Source organism: Chionomys nivalis, chromosome X, assembly GCF_950005125.1.
Source record: "Chionomys nivalis chromosome X, mChiNiv1.1, whole genome shotgun sequence".
Lineage (NCBI taxonomy): Eukaryota > Metazoa > Chordata > Mammalia > Rodentia > Cricetidae > Chionomys > Chionomys nivalis.
In genome coordinates this window covers 22986616-23007771 of record NC_080112.1, presented here as the reverse complement: position 1 = coordinate 23007771, position 21156 = coordinate 22986616, and the positions used below count along the sequence as shown (strand labels likewise).

The window sequence follows — 21156 nt, the reverse complement described above, 5'->3', positions numbered from 1 at the left end:
CTGTGCAGAGACATATCTTCACAGTGTACAAAAAGATTATTCCATAACAGTACACAATGGGTAGTAGAGGCTGTGTGACCCATAGAAGAAACAAGAATTGCAATTGCCATGAGGGTTTCTGGCCTATGTCTGTCCTATGAACATGTTTTGTATATAAAAACACGTGTTTAGATATTTTTGTTTTCTTTACTGTATTTTTACCATGTAATATAATATAGAATGAGACATTATCAGTAGTTTTTATAAAATTTAAGTTATGAGGCACTAAAAAAACTAAGCACTATGAAAGGGACATTTTTACCTCGTCTAAAATATATAAGACATTTTTAGTTGTTCCTGGGATAGTTATATCATGTTAGATGAAATTATGACCTGATTTTTATTTTCATTTCAGCATGACACAAGGAGATGTGCTTGTATGTCAAATTGACAATGGGTATATTTGTGGTTGACTGTCAACTTGATTACTTCTGGAATCAACTAAAACCCAAGTAGATAAATATTCTAGTGAGGGATTTTCTTGACTGGATTATTTGAACTGGGAAGACCTACCCTAAATCTGGGCCACACCTTCTGATGCCAGTCCAAATAAAAGGACCTGAAAGAAGGAAGCTTCTGATTGTTGCCTGCTTGCCTTCATGCTTGCTGACAAGTCCAGCTATCCTGTTCTTGAGGTATTCCTTCGCAGGTATTAGAATCTACTTCTTTGGGATTTCAATGTAGAATAAATAACAGGAGATTTCTAAGAATCCTCTAAGACTCCAGCAAGAGATTGACTGTTTATACCTGTCATTTTTTTGTCATCTTTGTTGCTGTTGCTCTTGGAGATGAAGGTGCTGCTGGTGGTCGTGGTGGTGGTTGTGGTGGTGGTGGTGGTGGTGTGTGTGCTTCCCTTCTTTTGATTTGCCGAATTGTTTATTCCTTCTGTTTTCCTGGGTATGATTAACCTCTTTAAGTTGGAGCTTTCATTCTAGCCCCTTCTGTAAGACTGGGTTTGAAGATAGATGTTCCTTAAATTTGATTTTATCATAAAATATCTTATTTTCTCCATCCATGGTGATTGATAGTTTTGTTTGGTATAGGAGCCTGGGATGGCATCTGTGGTCTCTTTGAGAAGTCAAGTGTAATTCTAATAGGTCTGCCTTTATATGTTAGTTGGTCTTTCTGTCCTAGTAGCTTTTAATAGTCTTTCTTTGTTTTGTTTATGTAATGTTTTGATTAATGTGTGCTTTTCTAATCTAGTCTATTTAGTGTTCTGTATGCTTCTTGTACCTTGATGGGTCTCTCCTCCTTTAGGTTAGGGAAGTTTTCTATGATTCTTTTGAAAGTATTGTCAGTGCCTTTGACTTGAATTTATTCTCATTTCTCTATTTCTATCGTTCTTGGATTTCAACTTTTCATAGATTTCCTGGATGGTTTGTGCCATGGGTTTTTTAGATTTAACATTTTCTTCAGCCAAGACATCCATTTCTCCCATTGTGTCTTTGATGTCTGAGCTTATCTTTTACATCTTTTGTACTCTCTGAGACTTGCCTCTGAGTTTCGTGTTCAAGTTCCTAAATTTTTCATTACCAGATTTCTCTCATTTTTATTAATCTGTTTCCACTTTCAGGTTTTATGTTTTTTATTCATTTTCTGTCACTGTTTGTTTGTGTTTTCATAGATTTCTTTAAGGGATTTTTTTTTCATTTCCTCTTTAAGGATCTGTATTATATTCATAACAGCTATTTTAAGATCTCAGTCTTGTGCTTCAGCTATGTTGCAATTTTCAGGACTTATGTTGATATCTGGTCTTTGTTCCTTGATTTCTGTTGCCCTCTCTGGTTCTTAGAGGGTGTGGTGGCTGTGTCTTGCTTGGTAGGGAAATCTTTTGGTGTCTTACTAGGTGTAGCCACTGGGAGTTCATGGTAAACTGTTTTCTCTATTGGGAGAGGACACCTAAAAAGGGAATGGCTCAGAGAGGGGGAGGCTGAGAGGGTTCATAGGATAAAGTGGAGGAAAGCAGGGTCTGCTTAGTCCCATGGGGATGGGAGTAGAGAGAGGGGGAAAGGCTATAACAGGTAGCTTGCTACAGAGCTGGGGATGAAACAAGAGGAAGGATTGAATTTGGAAGAGAGAAAGGAGAGTGAAGTCTGAACTTGCTTGCCTGTTTTATTTACCTACTTTCTTCTCTGGCAGGCTTAGCTGGTGGGTTCCCAGGGAATGTCTGCAGGAGTTCAGGGGCTTGGGTAACAGGATGAATATGAGGAGGATGGAGGGGATCTGTGTGATCTGCTGGAAATGGGGACAGAGAGGAACAGGATGTTGGAGGTAGTCTGCTAAGGAGTTGGGGGTGAGATGGGGGGTGGGAGTGGATTTAGAGTTAACCTACCTGCTTTCTTGGAAGTAGTGTCCTGCAGGTTCCCAGGGAATGCTTGTTGGGGTTCAGAGCTGAGAAAAAGTGATGAGCAGTGGTGGGGGTTGTTCAGGGTAAGATCTGAAAGATCCACTGGAGGTGGGGACAGGGAAGGAAGGGAAGTTACAGGAAATAGTCTGCTATAGAGTTGGGGGTGAGAGTGCAGGATTGGAGAGAGATTTGAAGGAGAATGGGGCATGGTGAAGATCTGCAGATAGCCTATTGACTCAGTAACTTTTTGAACAATCTGACAAACTTCCCCTTTACTAATTTATCTACCAAAATGATTTTGTTCATACCCATCCTGCTGAAAACTACTCGTAGTAACTTGAAGTTCTGGATATATATGTCTGTGGCATAATTTAGCTTGGAGTTTCGTTTTCTTCAAGGCAATGGGGTCTTAGAATGATAGCATGTTCATAAACTGATAGGAGGCTACCCCCAGCATAATGCTTTTGTGGCAGAGTCAGCTGAAGCATCTCATCGATTCAGTGCAACATGCAAGGTTTAATTAGGTTATGACTGGTGTCTGATAAAGAGTCTATAGTTATTGCCATCTTTGGTCCTAGGTAGATGTCATCTGCTGGCTATGCCTGTCTCTGATTTGGTATTCCTCTTGTCTAGTTTTAAGATTGGGCTATTTGGGGCCTTGTTTGTTTGCTGGTCTGCTTTTGCTGTTGCATCAAATGAGTTACTTTTGCATTTTTGACATTTACTCTTATTGGGTATATAGTTTGCAGATGTTTTCTCCCATTCTGTAGGTTGCCTACCATTCTGTTGACTGTCACCTCTCCTGTGCAAAAATTCTTTTTTATGTGTCACTGGTTTAGTTCAGCTTCCATTGCCTCTGTGTTGGGTGTCTAATCTGAAAAATTATTGCTAAGGAACTTTTAATCTCTTTTCTACTTTCTAGTTTTTAGCCTTATATTAACTCTTCATTCCATTTTGAGTTGACTTTTGTGTATGATGTACAGTAAAGATCTAATTTCTTCACATATGAAGATCTTGTTATCCCCAAATCACTGTGATAGTTATTGTCAACCTGACACAAGTTAGACTTATCTGAGAAGAAGGAACTCTAATTGAGAAAATGTTTCTATAATGTAGCGCGCCACGGCACTCTGCGCGCCAGGCGCTTTGTGCACCTCGGCGCTGTCAGCTGTCATGTTCACAGGGTCTGGCACTAAGCCCGTTGCCGCCATTTGCTAGTGTCCCTAGTAGTAAACAACTTCTGCGCACGCTCGCTACCGGCCCAAGAGTGGTTTGAATCCACCTACCAATTGCTCACACGTCTTGCTCACGCGACCGCATCAGTGTGGGCCAAGCCAATCAAGCAATGACACATCATAGGCGGACCAGGCACTGTATATATTCCCCGCGCGGTCGGGCTCGGGGTCTTTTCGCCTCCATCTTATCTTCAGTCTTCTGCGCTCCAATAAAGTACGTTCCAAGAAGAATCCTGTTGTGGTCGTCTTCTCTGCTGGCAGAGTTGCGTGCCGCACTATAAGATTGGCCTGTGGACTCACTGGGGGTAGTACGGCCCCCGGGCTGGTGATCCTACTATGAAACAGAAGTCTGAGCAACCCAGTAAGCAGCACTCTTCTGCAGCCTCTGCTTCAGTTTCGTACTCCTCTGACTTATTTCAATGATGGACTGTGACATGGACCCATAAGGTAAAATAAAACCTTTTTATTTCTTGTTTACTTCTGGTCATGGTGTTTTATCACAAACAATAAAAACTCTAACTGAGACAATGACTTAACATAGAAATTATCAATTCTTCCTCTGTATTCTTGGTGCATTTTTTTGAGAGTTGGTTGATTATGTACACTTGGGTTTATGCCTGACATTCTATTCTGTTCAATTGGCCTATAAACCACTTTTTATGCCAGTACCACACTGACATAATTATCAGTGATTTCTACATAATTTAAAATCAGAAAATGTGATGCATGCAGCTTAGTTCTAGGTCAAGATTATTTCAACTGTTTGGAACTAGATATTTGACAAAGGATTAATACCAAAATGGTGGAGACTATTGAACTATTCAGCAAGTGCTATTGGAGCAACTTGACATAAAGCCAGAAACTTGAAACAGATCTTATGTAGTTTACAGCATTTAACTCAAAATGGAGTTCAAGATGGAACTAACACAGAGAAATGGTCCCAGGTCTGCAAGCTAGGCTGAGTGAAGGCCTGGCTGAAGGAAGCCCAGGACAGTGAGGAGAGCTTCATTCTTTTTTGTTGAGAGAGAGTTTCACTATGCACCTCTGTCTCACTAAGAGTGCATAAAATAGGTACCAAAGTGTGAAAATTCTTGCTACAAAAATGACACTGCTTTGAAAGGCACACATTATCTATTATGAACAAGAAATCGTTTTGTCAAGTGATTTAGAAGTTAGTGATTGTACTCCATTAATTTTAAATTCAGATGAGCACTATGAGAATTTTGCAAATCTCTCTTCCCCTATAATTTTTTTCCACACAAGAATCTGCGCATAACACCCACTCTTCCCAAAGTAACAGCAATTCCAAGAGCTGTTCTCCAGATCCCATCAAAACACAAGTCAAACCTGGCTGCTTCAGGAACAGTTAAAGCAGAGGCAGCCAGGGAAAGGTTCCTGAAAGCGTCTGAGAGGCTGCTCTTGTGTGAGAGACTTTTCTTGGGGGATGCAAGCACACACACATATGTGCACATGTGCATGTACACACACGCACTCACATACAGACACGCATACAAGCACCTACCTACTCACCCCCAGAACAGGTACTCACAACACACATGACTTGCAGGCAGCTTGACAGGTCCAAAAGTTCCACTTTCAACAGGCTTAGCAGATCTCTCTGCCCCTCGCAGCTGTTCACCGCTTCTAGAATGTTGGAAAGGGGCCCTGGGAATCTTGAAAGTTTCATCTTTCCTAGATGTGTGAACTTCATTTACCCCCCAGACCCTAAAGGTTCAGTGTGAGATCCTCTCCCAAGGGAATAAGGCAGTGACAGAACAGGACAGAACAGAGCATCCTTGCCAACCTCTGCAGGTAAACACTTGCACATATATGTACAGATGCATCATACACACACACACACACTCTGTCTCTGTCTCTATTTCTCTCTCTCTCTCTCTTTCTCTCTCTCTCTCTCTCTCTCTCTCTCTCTCTCTCTCTCTCTCTCTCACACACACACACACACACACACACAAATCAGTGAGAGACAGAGAGAGCTCAAAGGGAGAAAAAAAGCAATGGTTTGTAGACACTATTGTGTACTTACCTGCCGCTTGGAAATTTGGCCCCAGATTACTTTTTCAGATTTTACCCATCATACTCACCAGAGGAAACTGCATCCTTCCCTACTCCAGAGAATGATTTAAAATAGATTAAGCCAATGATGTTACATTTTCCTTGCATATAACATAATCTGGGGGAATACGATCTGTAGGAATGTCTGGGACTACAGGTAAAATTTCTGGAAAGGATTTTACCACTTTAAAAAGAAATGTCTAACTGACAGGTAATTGAGTCTCAGAATAAAAGACCAAACTGCTTTTGACTGTAACTGCAGCCTTTTAATTCACTTCTGTGTCTTTAGAACTTGCCTACATATGCAGTGTGTGCAGGTGCTAAAGCCATTCGGAGGGCATGACGGGAGTTGCTTACATGTCAAAGCCAGTGTCTTGTTTAGCTTTCTAGTGCAATGACAAAGACCATGACTAAATGAAACCTGGGAAGAAAGTGTGTCTTTCATCTTCCACTTCCAGGTTACAGTCCAACACTGAAGAAAATCAGGAATGGAATCTGGAGGCAGGAACTGAAGCAGGGTCCATGGAGAAATACTTCTTGACTTTCTTTCTTATATAGCCAAGGACCAACCTGTGTAGGGGTGGCCCCCATCAATAGTGAGCTGGGCCCTCTCACGTCAATTATTAATCAAGAAAATGCCCTCACAGACTTGCCTACAGGGCAATCTGATGTAGACAATTCCTGTATTGAGATTCCCTCTTCCCAGATATGTCTAGGTTTGTGTCAAGTTGACAAAAAAAAAAAAAAATCGGCAAAGCCAGTTAAACATATTAATGAGAGAAATTTTAATGAATTTCATGCAGTTGCTAGAATTCAGTGAACAACTGACCTAAGATTTATTATACAAAAACGTCCCCATACTATTCAGTCTGGGTTTTTGATTTCTACATACAGATGATATAACCTCACTCCAAAGCAAATCATTTTTAAATCAACCTCTCAGAAATATGTTTTAATATTTGGCTGAGAAAGAAGTTTAAGATTTGAAGAAGCATGATCCATTTTTGAATAAAAAATCCACATTTCAATCCAATGATTTCACTAGTGCGTATAAAGAAAAACACACACACAACAAAATGACTTAGATGGATAAGGGGTTGAGTTTTTAGTTGGGTATATACCATGTCTGGGGAACGTTAACTTGGATTTTAGGAATGGGACAGTCCTACTTTCTTGACTCTAGCATTTTAAAAACAAAATGGAGTGGAGCCCGGTGTGCTTTTTCCACACTTCTTTGTCCTTGTTGATGCTGTCCCTTCTGCCTGCAATACTAATCCCATCTTTCTTCTTGTGGCTCAATTCTTATTCGTCTGGTAAAACTCACTTTGGTTTATCTTCCAGGAAGCCTTCAGATTTCTCTAACTAGCCCCGGGTTGCTTGCTTTTTGTTTCCAGAACACTGTGCTTTTCTTATCCATAACAGTTAAACACTCATAGTAAATTTATTTCTTTTTGAGAAAGAAAAATGTGTCCAGTGTTTCTTTATTTTCAGCACTTAGCATACCATCTGACATACAAGATTACGCACACTGAAGTAAGTATACTTAATTTAAGTTCAGAATTTAACCAATTCTTCACTGAAAAATCCATTCAGAGTGGATGTGGTTGTCCACATCTGTGATCCCAGCACTCCAGGGGCTGACATAGAAGAATGTAAATTTCAAGGCTAGCCTGGGGTTGTTAAGAAGGCCCTGATTCAGAAACAAACAAACAATGAGACCCTTACAAATGATTCATGTAACTGTCACTGTGAAATGTTTGCTTGCTCTGCTGGAACCAAGATGAACAGAATTTCTCTTTTTACCGCCGCCACCACCACCTTTGTTTCTCTCCCCCTCCCCCCTCTATGCCTTCCTTCTCCTTTGCTTAGCTCTGCTTCTTCCTCAGGCTGCAGAGTAGGGAGGCAGGGCTGGAGAGGAAGTCAAGGATGTCATAGCAAGGGAGGAGGGTCTACAGGACAGCTAGTTTTACAGAGGAAAACTCAAATCAAGCACCAACGCACACAGCAAGAGGGAGGGAGAACAGGAAGGCATTCCTCCGTGGCGCTGAGCTCTCGGAACAGTGAAGCTGTGCTTGGCAGTACCTCAGAGGCTGGAGATTCCAGGTAACTATTCTGTCAACCTCCTTGCCTTTCCTTTCCAGTCCATTGCTTCTGAATTCCGGAGCTTCTGCATTTGCGCTGGGGTTAGGCACGTCTGTTGTTTCTCTATTGAGAGAGGATCTACAGTTAAACCTGTGCCTGGAAAGCAGCTTAGAGCTCCAAAAGCAGCCGAAGCTCTTCCTGAGGGGAAATTCAGAAAATTCAGATTGTTTTTCAGCATCTGGTTAATTTTTAAAAGCATTTTGATTGGTTTCAATGCATCTGAATGCTAACATTTTCTTTTATGAGCGGATAAAAAGTCACAGAGACAAGCTAGTTGGAGGCAAAGGGGAATATTTCTGAGGCAAAGAACTGTTTCTTAATTCTTGAAGTTGTTTTCTCCCTTTGCTTACACTTTGAGTTTAACTGTTAACTACTTTGGTTTCTTGGATCTCTGAAGTGGTGCAGCATAAAAGGTCAGAATTGCTTTTCTAATTTAAATATGTGGGTTTGTTCTTACAAAGGAGCGAATATTTAAAACACATTGGTATAAAGGAGGAGAGGGACAGAAGCCAGTGGAGACGGAAAAGAAAGTAAAGGACTCCAGAAGAAAATGGAAGGAGGGAGGAAATAGGAATTAGCACATAGGGATTTCAAGCTTAATGAAATTGGAAGATGGTTGTTTATAGTGTCTGGTTTTCTCAGAAACATCTTCCTGCACATTTTCAGGCAGTCACGTATCATATTGACAAACATACAGTATGGTGTACTTTGTGGTAGCTGACTTTTGTCTTTGGAAAACATGGATCTTGGTTACAAGTAGGATTATTCAGAGTCAGAAGGGGAGAGGGACATTGGTTCATTTCCTCACTGGCTTTGGAGCACTAGAATACACAGCTCAGTTCTTCCAGGCTTGGAAGACAGCTGCTTTTATCTGTCTTCTCTTCAATCTGGTTTAAACCATTTGTGTTATGTCACCTCATTTACTTCCTCCTTCCAGGGACCCTTATTTCTTTTATTTACCGAGGGCACTACCAACAAACCCTTATCAACGTCTGGTTTATTCACGAAAGAGAATAAATGAGGCATTTCGGGGTTTCTTAAAAGGCTGCCCTCTGCCCCCCCAGACTCCCTACAAAAAGGGGGAAAAAAAGCATTTCAGAAACTGACTGGTGGTTCAATTAAAAGAATTCTGTGTTTGTTGCTTGTTTATTTTCCTATGAACAGCAGCAACTCAGTGGGGATCACTAGGATGGAGGAAGGGAGAAAGAAGTTATACGTTGCAAAAATATGCAAACAGATAAACATCTTCCTGTTTGCGGAGTATGTCCTTCCTGACTTCATGTTGTAATGCACAAGGGGCTGTTTGGAGCTAGATTTGTTCATTATTAAAGAAATCACTTCCTTTTTCTTTCTAAAAGCCAAAAAAAAAAAAAAAATCAAACCAAACAAAAAAAACAACCAAACCAAACAGACATGAGATTCCTAACTGTGATAAATAATGCCACTTAGAAATTTCAGAGTAAAATTTCTATTTATGTTTAAAAATATGTTTGAGAAAGATAGCAATTGAAGTTCCACTGCAGTTCTGTCCTGATTTTGATTCTGATTTCTTCTCTCAGAATAAAGGCTCTGTCGTTTTGAAATTAGCTAACACTGCTTTGTTAAGGTGCGTGGCAAACCAGACTGCCCAGCTTGATTCCCTAGCACAGCAGTTCTTGTTCTCAACTTTCCCAATGCTGCAACCCTTTAGTACAGTTCCTCATGTTGCAGTGACCCATGACCTCAAAATTATTTTCTTGCTTCTTTGTAACTGTAACTTTGTCACTGTTCTGAACAGTAATTTATGTGACATACAGAATATTTGATATCTCTTTGAAAGGGTCATTCAAAACCCCAAAGGGGTCGCAACCCACAGGTTGAGAACCACTGCCTTGGATTGACTCTAACTCTGGTTCATAAGATTTTGGATCCTTGGCTAATAACTGAAGTTTTCAGGGCTGAAGTCTGGGTTCTGGCAGCCTTTGCCCCCAATATTTTTGCCTTCATTTTATTTTCCAACAGTTTTTAAGATTTATTTGTTTTCTTTAATTTTATGTACATTCTTTTTTTTTGCAATGGGTGTTGGATCCCCTAGAACTGGAGTTACAGACAGTTGTGAGCTGCCATGTGGGTGCTGAGAATTGAACTCAGGTCCTCGGAAAGAGCAGCCAGTGCTCTTAACATCTGAGCCATCTCTCCAGCCCCAGATTCGTTTTTTACATGTAATTTAGTTTATATTATTAACCTGTGCTCATTGTAAAAATGTTAAATTATGTGTTGGGCATTGTTTTTAACAGATGAAGTCATTATTTTTATTATTCACAAACTGTTCAATAACAGATTCAAAAAGGCTGCCCAACATACAACTAAAAAGTAGTTATGCTGGTATCTAAACTCAAGCAGAGTACCACAGAACTTCTTATTAACTACCACACACATTCTGCTGACTCCTTTTGATTATTTCTGCTAATACTTATATGTACGAAAAACATGTGTATTTCACCGTTGGCCCAACACATAAGTCCTATATAGTGTACATCAAAGAGGAGATGCAACTAGCTTATAGTCTTGAGTTTTCTGGTAAGAGGTTTGGATTTGATATATAGGTAAATTGCAGTGGTTTAATAGCAGTACGCAAAGAAGATGACATAGCAACTGATCTGGTGGCAGAATTTGAATATTTTGTGTTGGGCAGTAGGAAAGATGGATGTGAATGTGTACTAGCCAGAGAAAAACAAAGCAATTGGGAAGATCTTACCTTAGTGTGCAATATAAAATAAGTGTCAGTAGTAATAATGTATGTCCAAGAGACATCACAAAGGAATAGTTTCTAGGTTAGTGATAAATATGGGTAAGAAAGGGATGAATCAATACGATGACTCAGCATTTAGAATTGCAATGTAGATGACGTAAAATCGTGGTCCTAACAGGAGGAAAAGTCAAAGAATGTGAGCTATTTGTACTGGAAACACAAAGAAAAATAATAATGATCTGTATTTTAAAAACCCCTTTCACTACACAAAGGTGGTTTGGAACCTGCGAGAATCGAGGTGCTGCCAAAACCGTCAGCAAGGAGCTGCCAAAATGGAACTGAAGATTAGAAGGCAGGAAAAGGCCGAGACTTGGAAATCATAGACAACACGTATAGGGATGTATACTAGAATAGGCGGTTAAAGATAGTTTAGGCTTCAGCCACTGGGAGTGGTAGATGAGCATATCAGGGTGTTATGACATAATTAGAAACAAGAGAACAATATACATTATATATATGTATATATATATATGTTGATATATATCAACAAAAGGTATATGAATAATATGGTGCCGAGAGTAAAAAAATTAAAGAGGAAAATATATAATATGTAGTATAATAACATATATTTAAAACCATAAAATTCATTTTTTCAGAATACATACACAGGATAAAATGTGCACTAAATGTACCAACATGGTTGACTGTGTTGGGGTCACGTGCAGGAATGCGAATGAGCTGAGAAGATAAAGTAGAAAAACAAAACACCAAAGAAAGGGGGTCTTGGATAAACCACGGTAACCTGCCATGAAATGAAAAATATTGTGTGACACATGGGCATTTAGCAAGAAATTTTGCACACAGAAAGGGTTGGGGTTTTCCTCAGTGGTGGAGTCCTTGCCTAATGTGACAGAGGCTTTCAAAAATGGGGGGAAAATTGCAAAGCCAAGCCATGAAGTCTTTCTGTGCTACCATTCTCAAGTTAACATGGTTACCAAGTAAATGATTATGGTTTTGCATGAATTTATTCTTTCTCCTTTCCAATCAATTAATAAATGTGAGCTGTGTGTGTGTGTGTGTGTGTGTTTGTGTGTGTGTGTACATGTGTACCAAGGTCTACACATGGAGGTCAGAGGACAAGATTCAGGAGTCAGTTCCCTCCTTGTACATTGTTGAGATGGAATCTGTCTTGTTTCTGTGCTACACACTACATTAGCTGCCACATGAACTTCTAGGAAGTTCTTTGTGCCTCACCTCTTATAGGCATCTGGTCTTATGGGTAGAGGGCACTGAATCCATGTTTTGACATGGACTTGGGATCAAACAGGTCATCAGGCTTACATGGCAAATGCTTTTACAAGTTGAGCAATCTCCCCAGCCTTGGGTTTCATGATACAGACTATATTTATGCAGAAAATTAATGATTATGAACAGACTCCCCATACTACACATTTTTATTCAAAAGTAATGTTTTGTTTATTTTCAGGTCACCATGGCCATGCCAGAAAAGTCAAGCGGTGCCAACCCATCTGAGGATTGCAGCAATTTCCCTGAGATTATTGAACTCAATGTAGGTGGCCAGGTGTACATAACTCGCTACCCCACTCTCATCAGTATTCCAGGTTCCCGGCTCTGGGAAATGTTCAGTGTAAAGAACCCTTGCTCACTGATCCAGGACAACAAAGGGAGATTCTTCATAGATCGAGATGGCTTTCTTTTTCGTTATGTCCTAGACTACATGAGAGACCTGCAAGTAACGCTTCCTGACCACTTCCCAGAGTGTGGCCGGCTCCACAGAGAAGCAGAATACTTTAAGTTGCCAGACCTTGCCAAGATGTTGGCTCTTAAAATGAACAACCTCAACTCAGTTGTCAATGACTCGTGTCAAATTGATGTAGAAGAGTTTTCCCCCAGCATTGACGCCACTTTTAATTTCTCTTCAGCTAATAACATCCATGTTAGTGGCCCTGATAATTCCGTAGTCCTCAGAGCTGCCACTGGTTCTGAGCTCAAAAAGTCTGGCTTCATTACTATTGGCTATAGAGGCTCCTATACTCTGGGCAGGGACATCCAAACAGATGCCAAATTCCGCCGTGTGGCCAGAATCATGGTGTGTGGTAAGATTTCATTAGCCAAAGAAGTGTTCGGAGATACTCTGAATGAGAGCAGAGATCCAGACCGCCCTCCTGAGCGATATACTTCTCGATACTACCTCAAATTCACTTTTCTGGAACAAGCCTTTGACAAACTAGCTGATGCTGGTTTCCACATGGTAGCATGCAACTCCACCGGCACCTGCACTGCCACACACGACCAAACAGATGACAGGATCTGGACCTCTTACACTGAATATGTTTTCTATCGTGAGTGACCTTCAAAATCATCCAGGAAATAAAAGCCCCCAAAGTTTCCCTCCTCTGTTCCCATACCAACTGCATCCTTTAGAAATAGACACACTGATCACTCTAGGCTCTTGAGTGTTCTGTATAATCTTGGACAATGACACTTCTCTCATCATAACCACTTGGACCTTTTGTCCTTATGAGTCATTCCAGTCTATCTGCATACCGACCTTCTCTGGACTGTGGAGTGGATGCCATTTAATGAAAGCTGTGCATCAATATAGAGAGTAGAGGTATATATTTCTGGAGTGAATGCAGTTAAATATAACCACGGAATTAAAACTGTTGAGAAATATTAAGCCATGACTTCCAAGCTGTTTCTTAGTAACGCACATTGAACTTGACTATGTACCTTGCTGTGTGTATTCACTTAGATGAAACTCTGCATCGCTGAGCAACAGATTACTGTAGGAAGTGTGTACGTGCTTTGCAGACATCTTACCCTGCTGAGGAGAAGAACTTGACAGCAGTCTTCCAGGAGGTTTATAGAAAGGCCGAGCAATTCCAGAATGACTGAGGACTTCTAATAGATGCTAGACAAACAACTGTACGACTATTATTCCTAAGAATAAAAGGCTTAGCACTTAATTTGATTTCACATGAAGAAGATAGTAAGGAGGTGTATCATAGCTATTACCTCTGTCATAAGCAGCAGTACCATAAAAGAAAAGCTGTCGTAAAATATCTTTCATTAGAATTAAATGCAAGCAGGGAAGAGAATGATGGGCAAAAGGTTGCTTTGTGTAAGTATATGCATGCATTCATTAGTTGACTTTCACTAGTCCAATAATTGGCTATGCCTGTCAATTGTTAGCTTGTTTACGTTTTTTGCACAGGGTGTGGGTGTGTGTTTTGTTTTCCTGGAGGTGGGGATGGGAGAAGGGGAGAACAAAGGGAAAACAAGAAAGGAACTTTAAAAAAAAAGCACAAAAACAAAACCCTGAAATTCATCTTCTGCCCCCTTGGTGATGACTTTTTAAGCAAACAGGTTGAAAGCAAGTGTTCCTTCTCATATGAAAACATCAGGGATCTCAGATAAGTGACTGAATGAAAGGATTACGAACCAAGTTAAGAAAAAGAGTTTTCTTGGGCTCATTTCAGAGGAACTCCATTGCCTTTTGAAAAGTTTTCCAGCAACTGAAGTCTGATGGCCTTGTGTGTCCACTACTCCGCACACGCTACTCCGCGCACACGCAGTTTCCTCCACAAACATTTATTGTTGTCAAAATCTTTTAACTCTTTTTCTAGTCAGGTCTTTTTGAGTTGCAAAGAGCTAAAAACCACATAAAGTGGCTTGAAGAAGATTTAAAAGGAGGCTGGAGAGATGACTCAGCTGTTAAGAGCACTGGCTGCTCTTCCACAGGACCCAGGTTCTATTCCCAGCACCCACATGGCAGCTCACAACTGTATATAAGTCCAGTCCAGGGATCTGACAGCCACTCACAGACATGCATGCAGACAAAACACAAATGCACATAAAATACAAATAAATAAATCTTTTAAAAGATTTTTCAAATGTGCATATATCAGTGATGTGGCCAGATGAGCATTTTAAGCTCACATTTATTTTTTCTGTTGAGTCTGAAGGAAGGAGATGTGGTCAAATAAGGTCTCAGAGGGTCTGGAGAGCTGTCAATAACAGATATTCTCTCTTGTCTCTCAAGTGCCACACGATTTCCTCTGATCATCTCTGGAGCATATCAACTTCACATTTCTCCATGCAGTTCGCTTTCTTTTCCAACAGTTTAGAGCTGGCCTAAACAGCACGTCACTAAACATGAGGGCACAGGATCTTCTCCATTTTTCTGTAGTTTATTCTTTTTTGTTGTGATTTTTTGATTGAGTTTTTGAAACAGGGTTTCTCTGTAGCTTTGGAGCCTGTCCTGGAACTAGCTCTTGTAGACCAGGGTGGCCTTGAACTCACAGAGATCCACCTGTCTCTGCCTCCCGAGTGTTGGGATTAAAGGCGTATACCACCACCCATCTGTATTTCTTTATACACATATGCATGTAAATAAATATAGAAGTAACAATCATAATTAAAAGATGAAAACATTATGAATTTGGGAGGGTGCTAGGAGGACGCAGGAAGAGTTGGGGGGAGGGAAGGGTAGAAACTATGTAAATACAGTACTCATGTATGAAATCTTACAACAGATTTTAAAAATCTGAATAATAAAAATTATATAACCACAGTCTATTTCTAAGTCATTACTGAGCCTAATGTAATAATAGTGAGGGTGTGGAGAGGGGGCGAGTAGTGTACAGTAAGAAACCTGCCAGAGCAATCTAAAAGCACATAGAGAATAGCTTGGTTTTAAAGCAAGAGAAAGGACAAGGCATGTTTGTATACAGACTGTAACTCTGTCATTTCCAGTGCTGCATGTGTGGAGTTTCTAGCTCCCCCAATTGCAGATCTTACCTATGAACTGAATCACAAGCCTGGCCTTAGCACCGAGTCATTGTTTTGCCAAGTCATTGTGGAAGTGCTCCCCCTCCCTTCCCAAGTAAAGAGGAACATGGTAATACAGAGTTTATCAAGCCTTCTTTCGCCCTGAACGGAGTGTTCTAAAGCCAATGCAAATTGCCTAGAAAAAGTTTTGACTAGCACAGGACGTCTGCATTAGGAATGTGGATTTGAGCATCAGCTGAGGTTGCATACAGCTGTAGCACAGTTTCCTCAGAGTGTCCTGGTTCCTATGAGGACAGTCCTGCCTATTCCCAAAAGACTGACTGCCCTACTGTTAGCTTCCCCACCAATAGGCAACTAGCGACAATGGAAGGGTCTGACTGCTGTCAATCAGAAGACCAAACCCCACCCACCAGTTTACTGAAAGAAATTCTACCATTAAAAGATACAATAACTGGGCATGGTGTCATGCCTTTAATCCCCACACTCAGAAGACAGAGGCAAGTGCATCTCTGTGAGCTAGTTGGGTCTGTACAGTGAGTTCCAGAACACCCAGTGTTACATAGTGAGATGCTCTCTCTAACAAACAAACAAAAACCAGACCAAGATGCTTACAATAATGACCCAATACAAAATTAAATTCTTCACAGTACCTGACAGTGTTTATCTAGCTACCAATCAAGTGTCTTTATAGAGGGTTTTGATTCCTCTGATATGTCTCATTTTCATTTTTAACATATTTTTCTTTCTCTTTCCTTCTTTCTTCCTTCCTTTCTTCTTTTAACAGGACCTCCCTATGTAATCCTGGCTGGCCAGGAACTTACTACTTACAGCAGGCAGGCCTCAAACTCACAGAGATCTGCTTGCCTCTGCTTCGGAAATTCTGGTATTAAAGGTGTGCACCACCATGTCTGCCTAGATTAATATTTTTAATTGGTATACAAAGAATAAGGTTCACTATAGCATTTTTAAACATAATTTGTTTTTATTGATTCTCCTCCCCTCCCCCATTCTTCCTTGTACCCTTTTTGCCTTCAGTAACTTCTTTTTTACTTCCATGTCGTATGTGTTCTATTGCTCCACCCATTTCCTCTTAAAATATGAACATCTGCAAAAGAAGAAAGTGTTCAAAGGCTAAATAGCCCTTAAAGTGACAAATGTCTTAGCTTTAAAGCTAAGAGAAAGTGAACTGACGTGGCAAAGGCTGAAACTTTTCCACATGCTTGCTCATTCCCATAGTGCAAAGATCCAATATCACTAATGTTAGCAAATTAAACTATCTTACACGTCTCTCTTTCTCCCCCTCTTTCCCTTTCTTCTTTCCTTCCTTTTACAGTTCTTTCTCTCTCTCTGTGTGTGTGTGTGTGTGTGTGTGTGTGTGTACCCAGTTCTGGCTTTCAAATTTGTTGTGGAGTATTCACCAGACGAGACTTCTCAGACATTGGTTTAAACCAACAGAAAGTCTTTATGAGCCAGCTGACGACTACACTGGGTGTTCAGGACCCCAGTGTAGCCCTGAGCTTTTCTCAAGATGAGCTTTTAAGCACAAAACCCATGCTCTGGACTAACAAGCTTTAGTTAGCAAGAACAGTTCGCCAGAAGCAGAACTACAGAAGCCGAAAAGCAAGGTTAGTACATTTAGAGACTTTCCTAGAACCATAGGTTTTGATAGATTAGGTCTTTGTTTTCATTTTTGGCACTTGGTGCTGTCTATGTGCTGAGTTTTACTGAGTTGCCTGAATGGTCCTTCCATCATGGTGTCAGTTGTGCTAAGATCTGAGGACCTACTAAGGTCTGGGGCCCTGTCACATTCCCCACTGATCTTAGTGAATGAATCAAATCATCAGCTCATCCTGTTCTAAAGAGGTGGAGTTGGTTCTAAGGACCATTAACTTTACTGAACTCATACATAATTGGATATATGGTTTAAAATGAAGTATGTTTCCATTAATCCAATCTAAATAAGAATTAAAGGTCTAGTCAGTTTTGATAGCAGAGCAGTTAGCTAGGAAGGTGAGGTGGCGGGGCAAGAGAACAGAGACTGTACCAACTATTAATTTTATGTTTTTATCCCCCTTTTTAAAATCATGATAAAAAAATTCTAATTACTTCTAATTAGTTAGCATAGAAACAACAGGTTTTTGTAAAGCCATGTATGTAATGGTCTGTCCTGTCCCTTTAAGAGACAAGCACACCCCCCCTATAGTCCACCACTGAGACAAGCAGATCTTCCTTCCAAAGAGGTAGCTGCTGCTGTGGATCCTCTCCTCCCTCCACCTCCCACCCCCACTCTGTTTCTTTCCTTTTCCCCCTTCTCCCTCCCTCTCCCCTTCTCTTCTGTAACCCACTAAGTAAATATCTTACTTCAACATGCATGGAGTGCCTATCTGTCTCTGTCTCTCACCTGCCATGTGGCTCTGTGCCTAGGACCCCACTGACCCTCATGGCCTACGGATCACTTAGGGGCTCCCTGCCTGGGACTGGCTGCCTTCATGGCCCGCTGTGGTCTCAGGACCCACTGCCCACTGCCTGCTGCCATTTGGGGACCTGCGGTGTAGTCTCGTGGCCCGCTGCCCACTGCAGCCACTCAGGCAACAGCAAAGTTTTACGTTTACCATTACAATGTACACTTTTTTATTTCATGAGAAGTAAGTCTAAGGCTCTCCAATTTTGTATGATTATAAGGTAACTGTTGTTTTAATACCTTCATGTCCTGATCAACCTGTCTACTTAGTTTGGAAAGCATCAGATGAGGCACATTTACTCAAACCATTGGCACACACGCACCAAGTAGTCTCAGGGGCTCGGTAATATTGCTGTTGTCCAGTTGAACTAAGCCACAAGTCAGAATAACAGGCATCAGAATAAGGGGAAATATCTAGGTTAAAGGTTTTGGAGATTAGACAAGTCTCATCCTCTTGTAAGTTCTGTAACACTAATTTGCCTGCCCTCAGTCACAGTGAGTTTTCTTAGGCGATGGGCTGACAGTCTGGTTAGTTCCTATCCTATGTAGTACAGGGGCCAGGTGTCTAAGCATAACCACAAACCTTGCTGATTTCTGGCTGTGAGTGATAAACTCTATCTCCAGGGTGCCTTCCTGTGGCATGGAGTCTGATTCCCCAGGTTTTTCCTGTTTCCCAAAGGCCAGAATCTTTAAAAAGAGTTTTTCAGGAAGCCTCAGTTTTACAAGCCCAATTTTTGTAAAGGAAACTCCCTTGTTTCTGGAAACTAAGGGGCCCAGCAGCAGGGCATGCATAGAACTGTGTAAACCCTGTATTCCTATCTCAGATGACAAATTCCCATATCTTTCCTTTTCTCCATACAACCCAACACTTAAAGTGGGCATCCGTGAGCAAAGGTCAAGATGTAATATGGGTTGCTGGTTTGTAGTCTAATGCCTTCCCTGTATCTGTCTTCCTCAGTTTAAAGCCCAGGCCTAAGGGCTGGGGGATTGGACCATTACCCTGTATTCATACCCATAGTGAAAAACACAAGACTCAGGAGGAGATAGAGGGACAGGGAGTGGGAGGACCTAAGACCCAATGAAATCTTAATTTCAATGGATCCATAGTCCAGAGACAGTCCATTTGGTAGTAGGAGCTGTGGCTTCTGCTTTCTTGACCTGGGTGTGGTGGATCTGTGGTGCGATGCCAGCTCCCTTCACTGCCGTGGAGTGGAGGGAGTTACTGTGTAGAGTCCTTTCTGGGATAGTTTCCCTGCCCCTTTGGCTACTCGCTTGACCCAGATGGTATCATTGGACTCCAACAAGGGGAAACTGGTAGTGGACTCTGAGATCAATTGGCTCTCTCGGATAGTTCAGTGGAGAACTGGAGGTCCTGTAGTGACTTGAGAAAGGAATGGTTAAGGAAATTCTACCAACTGCTGCTCTCTGAGCCTGGGAAGCAGTGGGGAAGTCTTCCAAAGATAGTCTCATAGTGGGTAAATCCCTCCCTATATGTGGTGCAGCAAGCTAAGCAAAGCAAGGGGAAAAGGCCTATCCATCCTTTGCTGAACTCTAAGGAGAGTTATGTTAGGGTTTCCTTTAATGCCCTGTTTGTTCTTTTTACCTGTCCAGAACTCTGCAGTCTGTATACACAATTAAGGTTTTAATCTATGCCCAAAGCTTTAGCTATTAATTGGGAGGTTTTGGCTATGAAAGCTACACCATTATCAGACCCCATTGCTAGTAGGAGGCCAAATTAGGGACCGGTTCCTGGAGGGGCTTATTAGCTACTATTTGGGCAGTTTCAGTCCAGATGGGGAATTCTTCTACCCACCTGGAAAAGGTATCTATAAAAACTACCAAGTACTTTTATCCTCCCCCAGCAGGCCGGATCTTGGTGAAGTCAGTTTCCCAGAGTTCTCTGGGGGTGGTGGACCCTTCCTGGGTAGGGTCTCTTCGTTTTAGATTCACTTGAGCAAAAACCTGGCATCTGGCTAAGACATCTGCACTAGGCTGTCCATAATAACATACTAACACACCTTGGTCCGAGCAACTCAGAAAGTTTTGTGGGTCCCGGATGAGTAGCCTGGTGAAGGTCAGTTACCAGAGTCCTGCCAGTTGTTTCTGGAGAATATTCTTTCTCTCTGGTGTCTTCCATTCACCTGTGGGTTTGAGCTGTCCATTTCTTCTTTACCATGGAGTCTCAGGCAACACTGGGTCATGGCATGTCATCAGAATAGCAATAGGCCTCTCTAGTCATAGGGCCATTTGTCAACAGTTAGGTCAGCAGTCTGGCAGTGGAGGACAGCAATTTGTAGGGAAACCCAAATAGCCTCTAGGAGATCAATATTTTTTAAAATGTCCTTTTCCCCAGTGGCAAGAGGTCTTCTTTCTCTATAGATTATACGGTGGGCATGCCTGGTAATAAAAGCATACTGCCTGGCAGCCTATGCATGTGGTGGTGGACTTTCCTTTTCCCCATCTGAGAGCCTGGGTCAAATCGGACATTTGTGGTCTCTGGGCTGAGGTACCTACCTGACTTGGGCCCAAATCCCTTTGATTAAAGTAACTACTGCAGCCCCCAGGTTTCTGATTTTAGCTTTTAGCTCCTGATAGTCATGAGCTCCTGTGTCATCAGGCAGGAGTGGTAGTGGCTTAATAGCAACAGGCTTCTCAATGGCACTCGCGCGGGGGCCAGAAGTAGAACCTGCTACTGGGTCATATCCAGCGTTCTACTCAGAGGAGGAGGGCCTCAACCATATCTTGGGATCCTGTGAATCCAAGGTCTTGACCCAGGATTAATTTGTCTTTCATTAAAATAGCTTAGCCTCCACTGCTTTTAGATAGAGGGGCCATCCTGTGGCTCCAATCATTTGGACAGGCGTTTAATGGACTCAAAGATTGGGTTAAAACGCCTTTTGTCTTTCGTTTAGTCTCGGTCCAGATTAGGGACTTAGTGCATCTCCCTTTCTGTCGGTGTGTAGAGGCCTTGCTATTTCCACACAAGCTCTGGTATCCAGAGGCAGCAATATCCAGCTCTACCTAGGAATGCTTGAACCTGTCTCTTAGTCTTTGGAGTTGGGATCTGAAGGATGGCAGCAATCCTGCTATGAGACAGGCTCCTTTTGCCTCCCTGCAGCAGGTAGCCAAGATAAGTAGGTAGCTTTCTACAAAGCTGAGCTTTTTAATCTGACTTTCTGTAGGTCAAGGTCTGTAAGACTTGCAGCACTCTCTCTGTGTCCCTTTTACAATCTGTTTTCCCAGGAAACCTCTGATGGAAGGGCAGGAGGTCAGCATTTAGTTTCTCATAAAACAGGGTTGGAGAATTCTTTAA

The 21156-nt window shown here is 41.6% G+C and overlaps 1 protein-coding gene across 2 annotated transcripts; it reads left to right on the top strand.

The window, feature by feature from the left end:
- Positions 1–655: 655 nt before the first annotated feature.
- LOC130867581 (BTB/POZ domain-containing protein KCTD12-like) lies at positions 656–15094 on the top strand. Of its 2 annotated transcripts, none has more exons than XM_057759627.1 (2): positions 656–688; positions 12054–15094. In XM_057759627.1, the coding sequence occupies exon 2, from the start codon at positions 12060–12062 to the stop codon at positions 12936–12938; it is 879 nt and encodes a 292-aa protein (XP_057615610.1). In that variant the 5' UTR covers positions 656–688; positions 12054–12059; the 3' UTR covers positions 12939–15094. The 2 variants fall into 2 exon arrangements, with proteins under 2 accessions (XP_057615610.1, XP_057615609.1); XM_057759626.1 differs by lacking the exon at positions 656–688 and adding an exon at positions 7652–7797.
- The last annotated feature ends 6062 nt before the right edge of the window (positions 15095–21156 follow it).

Excerpts from the sequence above, each read along its gene's own strand:
- LOC130867581 (XM_057759627.1), top strand. The coding sequence starts at position 12,060 with ATGGCCATGCCAGAAAAGTCAAGCGGTGCCAACCCATCTGAGGATTGC.